Below are 10,734 nucleotides of genomic sequence, written 5' to 3' on the forward strand. Positions count from 1 at the left end.
AGACGCTTTGAATTTTCTCGCGCGCTTCGGCACTTGCTTTTCGCGGCAAAGTCACGAGAATGGCGGCACTCTAACACGCGCAAAAACAATTCCGCCGGCTAGCAGGTTTTTCCCGAAACTTTCGGCACTTTTTACGGCTACCGACAAATATGCAGCGAGACTCGCGGGATAAAATCGGTCTGATAAATGTATAGTTGCGGGAAAACGTAGCTTTTTTCCAATGGGATAAATTTTTTTATCTCGGGGAAAATAAACCTGCGCCTACGACCGCTTCTTTCTGAGGTAAATTAACCATGTTAACCGCAAAACATAGCATTAAAAAGTTCAAAGGAAATGTCACAAGAATGCTAGGCTCAAATCGGAACGTGCCGTGTAACATCGCCTTTACAAGCATCCACATAATTGCCTGTGCTTGTGTTATGCAAACCAAGTGTTAACCCATAAAATAATACAACAGTCAAACCTTAATGTTGGCCAGAACAACAGCACTGAAAGCTTCGTTTATTTCCCACATGTGAATATCTTCTTTCTTCAACCCAGTCTGCTGTAATAACTAAAAAGAAAGCAAAAGCAAAAACGATTAAAATGGGGTCACTCAGATTACAACAGGATTTTTTTGTGACGCCTTAAAAAAAAAAAACTGAAAATGTCCCATTCAGAATAGCCTGGGAACATGCCCTCCACACTTGTAGCCACTGAGGGGGGAGAGGTTGCTCGCATACTACTTGCAGCCGCTCTACCGACTGAGCTAATCCTGCAGCTGGATTACCTCACTCGTCAGAGCGCTTAGCTGCAGAGCGGGAGATCGCGGGTTCGATTCTCGGGGCCGGACCAATACTCAGTGTCTTAAAATAAGTGAGTAACGAAGGTACCACCTTTGCACTGAATTGGCCAAGAACTTTCTTTAATACCGTAGGCCATTTCCGAGTTGAGTTCCGATTATCAATGAGAAATTTGGAAGTGGATTGGGTCTTATATTGGTATATAGTGCGGCGATTGCGCGTTTGTTTATAGGTGAAAGTGCATTTAGCTTAGCAGTTAGTCTTTAGCACTCCACTCAAATAATTAGAAACAAATATTCCACATAGAACATAACAGGATTAAAGCCCCAACTTGCAGGAGGTAACCAATTGACCATTCACAAGAGTGGCCGAGGTTTTGAGCTTGGGATTACTGAGAACAAATCTAGAAGTGGCCAGAGTGGGACTCGAATCAAGGACTGCCCCAGTGCCGGACTGCAAGTTCAACCTGCTGACCACTCGGCCACCCTGATAAGTAGTCAAAAAAATTTGATTGAAGTAGAGTACCTTTGGCACAGCGGCTGCTGGAGCGATGGGAAAATCAATCGGTGCTACAGAAGCATCAGCAAAACCTGAAGAAGATAAACTCAAGCTGATGAGTGAGTGAAGTATTTGAATGGGTGAGCTACACTGTATCTGCAACTTTCAAAAACCTCAAACAACCAGTGAAACATTTCAAATTCAAAAAGCTCTTTTCCACATCTGTGGAGTACATGTAGTTTAATTTGTGTTACTTTTTGAGTTTTTCTGTGAGTAAATGAATAAATGATAACAACAATCATTATGTTGTACTGAATACTGGTAATCACATTTTTTTTTTCGCTTATAACTACTTTTGTATTTACCTATTATGGAGGCTAGTGGCTTCACTCCTAACCTGTCAGCAGCTTGTCTAGTCATAAGCACTAGGGCAGCGGCACCATCGTTCAGTGTACTAGCATTGGCGGCAGTGACGGTTCCTGAGGAAAATTAACATGTCACATGTCACACAACCAATTATTAACAAGCTTAGTTACTAAAGCAGTTACATGTATGCTTGCAGTCTGTCTTGTTACACTAGAGCTGCAGCCCCATCAGTCAGTGAACTGACATTGGTGGCAGTGACAGTTCCTGAAGGATACTAACATGTCACGCATCACACAACCAACCACGTCATTCAGTCTACTGCCATGGTATACCTGCCCACTTTTTCAGAGTCAAATGCTTGAGATCCTCGCCTTCTCGTGACCGGGATTTCCGAAAACATCCCAGCGACTTCCAAAGTTTTCTAATGGTTTTCCGAAGACTTCTGAACACTGCCGAAAATATCCAAAGATGTCCGGACAACGACAACGATTTTTCGATATTTATCATGCGTTTAAGAACAATTTGTGTGGATTTGTGAGTCAGGTGTGAGAAATTGTCCTTGATGCGTGAGATCAACGTGTTTAGTCAGCAGGCGTGAGACTCACACATAATGCGTGAGTGTGGGCAGGTGCATCATGGGCTGCGGTCACAGATCCTAACATTACGTCACGAAACCAATACAGTTAGCCTTAGTATTTCCCAAAATTATTGAAGAAACTAAAAACTTAAATGTTTGAAAAGGTCTGTATACAGAAACAGCATAGCTTTAAGGCGTTTCTGTATGGACATCTCTTCATTATAATTTTGTAGCATTCCCCCTATCAGATGACTCGTGGAGATCTATAGCCAACTGTACACAAGGAATGCACTATAATTGAATTAACATATGAAACCTTAAAATACAGATTCAGTTTATCCTTTTTGACTACAATTTGATAAAAATAATTATCTGGGAAATTGTTTTTGAACAAAAGAAAAACAAACTCGCATTAAACTTTAACCCCGGGTTAGGGCTAATCAGTCTTCAAATAATTGGGCCCAATTTTACAATTCTTAATCTAGAACCAATCTATCTCCTGAATAAACAGGAAAGTACAGACCAGAAAGGAAAAGTCACTACACCCCCTCGTAGTATTAACTATCATTTTTCCTGAGAAACTGAGGAAAATGTAATTTGATTGCCTCACTTTTAAGTGACATCACAATCTTGTTCTGTAGCCTGTAAATACAGCTGCCTCTAATTGTTCCTTGTGACTGGGGAAAATTCACGAGAGGAAAAGGAGCAATGAGAAGTGCTTGTATTTGCTTGCTACGCAATTGTGAATGGCAACATGAGGACTTAGTGAGTAATACCTTCTCACTTAAATTTTTGTGGTGCTATGAGAATTCTTTTGTATTTCAGCAAATTTATATACTGATTCAAGAGTTAAGAAATTAAATTAAACAAAGTAACACTGTGCAGGCTAAAGTCTGTTAATAATATGGACTGGATCATACCATTTTCTTTCTGAAAGACAGGTTTCAGCTTTGCAAATTTATCAAATGAGACTTTCTTGTATTCTTCATCTTCACTGAAAATCACATCAGGCTGACCTTAGAGAGGATTAGTCAGTGTTAGTGTCTTTATAACCTGAGATCAGGCCCAATTTGAGCGGTTCTTATACATTCTCTCTAACAGAGACTCCACAGAATCTAATAGACTGTCTTGGGTTATCTAATGCAGGGGGCAAGTCCCAACAGTGACCAACATCAATTTTCTCCTAAAAACACTTATTGATCATTTAGAGAAAAAGTTATGAGAAATTTTCAAATGATCAATGCAGAAAAATGCTTTGATCTTTCATCAGATTCTCTCAACTAATCATTGAGGAAATGTTTGGAGATCAGCCCGAAGAATTTGTATGTTGATATTGGGACTTAAAAGGGTTAATATATTATTGTGATTGATCAGGGTAACAAAGCTACCATTATATTGTTATTGCAACCCATAATGTACTTGAGGGAAAAAAAGCCTCTGTACAAACCTTTTCTCTGGGGGACTGAAACAGGTATAATTTCATTGCTGAACTTGCCTTCCTTAAAAGAGTGAGATAAAACAGTTTATTACTATGATAAAAATTTTTGGATCCATTAGAAAACCAACCAAAAGGCTCCAGATCCATTATTCATATATTCACACTTCGTAAGTCTAGAATTAGAAAACTATCTTGAAAAACTTGGGTCAGCTAACCTCCTCTTGTTCAGTCACTCTTAGATGTACATGTCACCAATACTCTTGATTATACCGTTCAGTTTTCTCTTTTCTCACACTGAACTCAATAATCTATTACTTTTTCTATGAGGAGCACATATGATCTATTATTTTAACTTCTTACAGCAACATAAGGTGTACTGTACTTCCTCGAATAAGCACCCGAGCACTTAGCTAAAATTTTGGCTAAAAGGAGGGTTGCTTATTGGAAGGAAAGCGGTAAATTGAGGGAGACACTTAGTTAAGTTTTGCTCCTGTTGGTGATCAAGCATACCGTAGTCTCACTATACAGTAATCTTTACTCACAGATGTGTCAGTATACATGTAAAATAAAAATGGTGAAGTTGAAGCTGAAAAAAATTATGAATTAAGGGGCAATATAGAAACAGGCTTTCCTTGTACAGCTGTACATACCTACAACTTAATAAATTGAAGGGAAGGGGAGGGGGGTACATTTCAGAGGGGCGCTTGTTCGATATTTTGGCCCCGGGAGGCAGGTGCTTAATTGGGGGAGGGCACTTATAAGAGTGTGGGCGCTTGCAATACATCAAAATTGAAAATGGGTTTGCAACAGCTCACCTGCCATGCTGCTGCTGTCTTTTTATAAGAACTAATAGCAAATTCATCTTGGTCTTCGCGGCTAATTTCAAGCTTTGCTGCTGTATTTTCTGCGCAGTTACCCTGAATACAAACCATATCCATGAGAAAAAAATTATAAAACATAACACTTATGAACACGTACATAACTGAGAGATCAAAATTAATTTTTAAATAATTCACTGTACAACTTAAGTTATAAAATATCAAAGATTACATATGGTACACGCCAGCTGATAACATAAAGTATTATCACAATAACAATAGTAATAATATAATCACAGTCAACACTTGCCTTGCAGATACAGCTGTACCTTATTATTGAAGTGTATGTGACAGAATTTTTTTATTGCCTACATACACTGTACATGTAGAATCTACAGTGTCCTGATAAGGACAGCAAATTTTTTTTAGTTACCTTATTATAGGAAATTAATGCTCCATGAAATTAAGGTATTGGAAATCAACGCGACTTAAATTAACGCGAGTTTAGTGGAAAACAACTTTCGAATAGAGAAAATTAACGCGAAAAAGGAGGTAGAATTTCATAATAAAGGAAATTAACGCGATTAAGACACAGTTGGTGGCCGAAATAAAAGGAGAAGATATTGACATTACTTCTGACAGCGACAAAGATGAAGATGAACTCGAAATATTGTAGACCTTCGCCCTAGCTTTTGTGAAAGATGAAAAATAAAGGGTAAATGGAAAGAAAGAAAGCTTGTAGTTAATGTCTTTTAGGTGTCAAGAATGTCTGGGCAGGTTCCAAAATTGGGGTTAAAATACTGGAAATTAAGAGCGCGGAAATTAACGCTGCACTTAATTAACGTCGCGAAATTAACACTCAACAAAATTAACGCGACTTAAATTAACGCAAATTTTAATGATTCGCATTAATTTCATGGAGCGTCAATTTCCTATAATAAGGTATTGATTTTTCTTTCGCATGTTTTGACGAACGAAAAGAAAAATTGATAATTCTTCCTGTTGGGTACAAAACCATGCAAATTTAGGACACTGGAATGATTTTGACTTCATTTTAGGACATTCTGTTTCGTGGTAAGCAAATGATCCAGTCGTTTGTTGCTTGCAGTGAAACAGAATATGTCCTGAAAGGATGTCACAGTCTATTCCCACTCTCATGTTTTCAGTTGCTCAGTTTTTTGCTCCACTGGAAGTGAAATTTCACATTTTTGGTTCATCAGAACACAGGAAAAAATCAATGACAAAAATTTTTTGGCCATCCTTACAGTCTGTATGACAACAGACTGTAAGTTCTATCAAGCCAATGAAAAAATTCTGTCATATAAACTTCAAGGACAACCCCAAAAGATGGGCTGCAGCCAAATCCCCATCAAAAAATATGCACACACTTAATTTAAATGTAATACTGCAATTTCAGATTTTCTCCCAATCGAAGACACTAAACTGTCTGCAAAAAAGGAGTTGACTGTGTTCTAATGTGTTCTAATGACAATCCATAACTTACCATATGAATTTGGTTATAAACATCCCACAATCCATCTTTCACAATTCCATCCTGCAGAGGGATAACAATTTTTTTTTTTGTACTTTTATGCCTTTCCTTTAAAGGATGATCTTGAAATGCTTACAACTGTAACATCAGCTTCAGATTTGTAACTTGAAAATCAAGTTGCATGTTAAAGGAGAAACAAAAAAGTAAAACGTTCTATTCACCTTCATGAGGAGCTCACCTTTCACAAAAATTATGATTTTTGATAAATAATACATATATATGATATAAAGATACATGTGCATTACATACCAGGAACAATCAAGATGTTTGTATTTTGACTTTCTCCCTTGGGAGTGGTTAATTACTGTTTGTACTATGACCTGTATAACTAACCTGTTAAAATACGGTAAAATTCCGAAAATAAGCCCCTCCATGTATAAGCTCCTCCAAATAAAAGCCCCACTAACCAGTAACGCAAAAAACCCTCTGTTAAATCGCCCCTCCAAATATAAGCTCCCGGGGGCTTGTTCTTGGAAAATTGCCCTCAAATACAAAGTAAAACAAAGCTAAAACGGTAACTTTACTTCCAACAATAAGGCTAGCCCAGTCAATTTTGAAACGCAAATATCCCTCAATAGATAAGCCCCTCCGAATATAAACCCCTCCTAAAATAAGCCCCTCAAAAAGGGCCTTTGAAAAATACAAGTCCCGGGGCTTATTTTCGGAATTTTACGGTACCCTGCCAATCTGCAGTACAGTACAGCATCTACTAGTAATTTTCCTTGATCATTCTGTACCCACTTCCATTTTGTGGCCACCATATGCTGGTGCATCTCTGCTGACCATAAAAGGTACATTTGACATACTTTCCATGCCGCCCGCAACCATCACTTCCTGGCAAAAAAAGATAAAGTATTATTTCCAACAAACTAAGATTCATTCTCGGATTTATATTGTACTACACTCAACATGAAAATTGTGTGCAATTTAACATTAATTTTAACATAAAAATTTTGTTTGTAGTGTGTTCTTTGGTGACTTCAACATACCCTAATATATCAAGATTATACCTGTAACATAATCCATGTTCTTGTGTTTTGCTTGATAAGGTATATTTCATGCCCCAGTTGTTCAAAAGTTGGATAGCACTATACACAGCATAAATCACTATCCACCGGATGAGTATTAGGGAAACCAACTGCGCTATCCAGTGGATAGTGCTATCCACCTTTTGAACAACTGGGGCCAGGAAAATATTTACGATGGTACTAATTTGTTTCAGATTCCTTGAAGCATATCCAGGAAAAATTACAAACATATGCATGGATGCCAATAGTTTATTTCATTTCACCCTAAACATAATATAAAGTGAAAATTGCTCATTTTGTTTGGTGCACTGTACTGTAAAACAAAATAGAATACCGGTATATCATTTACAGTATAACAAATTAAGGCAATAAACTGTACCAAGAGCAAAACTGTAAGTAAGGTTACATGTAAGGCAATAAACAAGAGGAAAGCTCTTAAAAGGAACAAGCTTTCAATGATGTTATGTTTTGTTTGCCTTTTTCTTTTGCATTCTTAATTTCAGATAACAAAATAACAGACAAGTCACCAGAACTCAACGAATGCAAGTTAAAGCATACAATATGATAATGTACATGTGTTACATGTACATAGTCAAGTCAAAGTGTAAACAACAACAATATGTGTGTGTGTATTCTACCATAGGCAGGTCCTTCCTTATAGTTCCTGATCTAAGGTGCACCTCTATACCTGCCAACTTTTTCTGAGATATAAGCGTGAGATTGTTCTCCTGGGAGTGATGGGATTTTTGAAGATGACACGATCATTTCCGAAGATTCCCGAAGAAGTCCGAAGTCTCCTGAATAAGTCCAAAGTCTTCCGAAGACGTCCAAAGTCTGCTGAAGGCGAAGTTATCGAGAAAACTCTTATGCACAAAATCAGAGATCGCGAGGAAAGTATTGTCATTTATCCATTTTACACATGGTTTTTGTTCCTTGCACGGGTCTGAGTTAACATATTTTTGGAAATTGTGTCAAGCAAGACGGCAACAACTCACATTTTTCAATCAGGCGTGGGAAATTGGCCCGCAAGCGTGAGCGGGCGTGAGATCGAAGTTTTCAACCCGCAGGCGTGAGAGTTGGCAGGTATATAACTAATGGGACAAGATCATTAAGCCATAGGGTATGACCAAGCCAGCAACAACAATGCAATTAAATTAATTAACATACCTGACTTCCACAAGCAAGACTTTGAGCGGCCATCATGATGGACTTCATCCCAGATGCACAGACTTTGTTGATTGTTGTACAAGGTGTTGATACGGGTAAACCTGGTTATGACAAAGAAAAATTAATAGATGCAGCATTAAAATATTTTCAATTCTGGAAAATATGCATTGCTCTCTCAGGTCTCGCAGCAATACTGGCTTCATAATGTACATCTGCGTCAGTTAGAATGATTGAGTCTTCTTCAGACTTAACTGAATATGCATTGGTCAATGTTCATTGATCTTCAATAACACTGATATACCGTAAAATTCCAAAAATAAGCCCTGGGGCTTATATTTTTCAAAGGCCCTTTTTGAGGGGCTTATCTACAGAGGGAAATTTGCGTTTCAAACTAGATAAGGCTAGCCATTTAGTTGGAAGTAAATTTACCATTTTTTCTTTGTCTTGCATTGTATTTGAGGGCAATTTTCCAAGTACAAGCCCCCGTGGTGCTTATATTTGGAGGGGCGATTTAACAGAGGGTTTTTTGCGTTACCGGTTTGAGGGGCTTATATTTGGAGGGGCTCATACATGGAGGGGCTTATTTTCGGAATTTTACGGTAATACACTGGAGAAAGACTACACTATGCAGTGTATGAAGGGTAAACTGTCCTAAAAATGGTACTAGGCCTATTGGTATGATTTACAATCATAATAGCCTGTATGGCCTGAATTAGAGATTTGTATTTGTAAATTGAAGAATTAATACCGGTACACTATAAATTTCTAATTCACTAAAACATTAGTTATTTTCAATCTTGTCAGTACCTGCACCAAGTGCCACCTGTCTCGTCGGAGCTTGTCCTTCCCCAGCAGTAATGACATTTCCCATATATACTTCCTGTACATCCTCTGGGGTAATACCTGGATTATTACATGGCAACTCAGCATAATTATCAATTTCAATAGGTCATAATACTAAGAAACTCAAAGAACCATGTATATATGTACCAGATATATGCCTGGAATGTTATTTTGCTGTAAGGAAAAACCCAATCATCAGGGCTTGAAATTCACTTTTTCATTCAGTTATCAGATGGAAACCAGAAGAAAACATTTGGTCACCATATTGAACTGTCTGCTTGATGGGTTTTTGATTTCGAGGTATCATAAATATGGTATTTTAGTTATATAAATGTAAGAAGAAAATGCTAGTACACTGGAGGGGCTCTTAACTGCTTATGTTATCTGAAGGACTCATGATAAAATCTGTGTCAGAATTAACAGTTACTCCCTTTTTCTTCAAAAAAATCTTGACACCATCCTCAAACCTTAAGGTTATTTATTAGTTTTTTCATCATGACAAAGTAGACACACAGCATGGTGCTGATGACTGTCCACAGGACAAAAAAAGTTGAAGGAAAGCTTGTTCTGGGCAAATTAACCACAAATTCATAGTACACAACACAGCTGACAATACCTGCTTTTTCAATTGCAGCCTTAACAGCGATTGCTCCAAGCCTAGGTGCAGTTACTTTGCATAGCGAACTTCTAAATGATCCTATTGGTGTTCGCACAGCACTAACAATTACTACTTCCTACAAATCAAATTAAAAAAATGAAAAATGCTGTTTTAATTTAATTTTTTAATAACAATGTTGAGGAAATCTAAACTTGTTGATTGAGCAATTCACAGATTCTTTAAGAATTTCAACTTGAATTGGTCATCCTCTAGTATAACACAAGCGTTCTTAAAATATTGTATTTCTCTGGTCAGTTTATTTAGAGTGGGCCAAACATTTTAAAATACATGTACACCCCCTTCACACCCACTTTTTTGGACAAATAGGACGACAGCATTATATAAATCTCCTCTTTCACTTAAAAGAAATAACTCTTACGTGTGGACACTACAGCTACTTTTCCCACAATACAAAAATGAAATGACAAAACTACCAATACAGATTTTTACTCGTCATAATGATGGCGCAAAAAAAACTTATGACATCATCAGCCTAGTCTTATGAAACCTTGTAATCTCTTTTAATGTCAGTGATTTACCGTGGATAAAACCTGAAGAAATCTGAATGAAATGATTTAAAATCCAGCGAATATTTGTTCTCGGAGGGCAGCTCGAATAAGCTAAGTCGATTCTAAAAGCAACGTAAATAGCACATGTATTAAATTAGCTTAAGGATACCCACGTGTAATCCAGAGAAACTAGACAATGATTTTCTGGTCAAATTCCAACCCTAAAAGAACAATTGAGCATAACACAAGCCAGTCAATTAGGTTTTAAGAGAAGAAAAATCAGCTAAATGATATGAATTTCGAAAACAGTACCACGGATCTTGAAACAGTCCAACTTAAGATTCTCGCACCGATCAAGGAGGTCGCCATTTTCCGACGAGCCACTCGGCACTCACTAGGTCCGTCGTGTAGCAAATCACCAGTTATCACTTCGGGAACAAGCGGCTTCAAATCATGAGCGGTTACATGACGTCGCTCACCAGTGAACCATCACAGGAT

General features: G+C 37.7%; 1 protein-coding gene across 1 annotated transcript in view; it reads right to left on the reverse strand.

Moving 5' to 3' along the window:
* LOC140939343 (acetyl-CoA acetyltransferase, mitochondrial-like) overlaps window positions 1–10,631 on the reverse strand; it is a 12,724-nt gene extending 2,093 nt beyond the window's left edge. Inside the window, exons 1-13 of the mRNA XM_073388840.1 lie at window positions 10,549–10,631; window positions 10,410–10,457; window positions 9,686–9,803; window positions 9,034–9,129; window positions 8,227–8,327; window positions 6,773–6,865; window positions 5,984–6,034; window positions 4,477–4,578; window positions 3,671–3,722; window positions 3,144–3,239; window positions 1,646–1,759; window positions 1,308–1,372; window positions 464–553 (exon numbers count right to left, since the gene is read on the reverse strand). Of these exons, the coding sequence (XP_073244941.1) occupies window positions 464–553; window positions 1,308–1,372; window positions 1,646–1,759; window positions 3,144–3,239; window positions 3,671–3,722; window positions 4,477–4,578; window positions 5,984–6,034; window positions 6,773–6,865; window positions 8,227–8,327; window positions 9,034–9,129; window positions 9,686–9,803; window positions 10,410–10,457; window positions 10,549–10,605 (1,083 nt within the window). The 5' untranslated portion in view covers window positions 10,606–10,631. The remainder of the gene's footprint in view (window positions 1–463; window positions 554–1,307; window positions 1,373–1,645; window positions 1,760–3,143; window positions 3,240–3,670; window positions 3,723–4,476; window positions 4,579–5,983; window positions 6,035–6,772; window positions 6,866–8,226; window positions 8,328–9,033; window positions 9,130–9,685; window positions 9,804–10,409; window positions 10,458–10,548) is intronic.
* Window positions 10,632–10,734: the final 103 nt, after the last annotated feature.

The sequence above is a fragment of the Porites lutea genome, chromosome 1 (genome assembly GCF_958299795.1).
Source record: "Porites lutea chromosome 1, jaPorLute2.1, whole genome shotgun sequence".
Lineage (NCBI taxonomy): Eukaryota > Metazoa > Cnidaria > Anthozoa > Scleractinia > Poritidae > Porites > Porites lutea.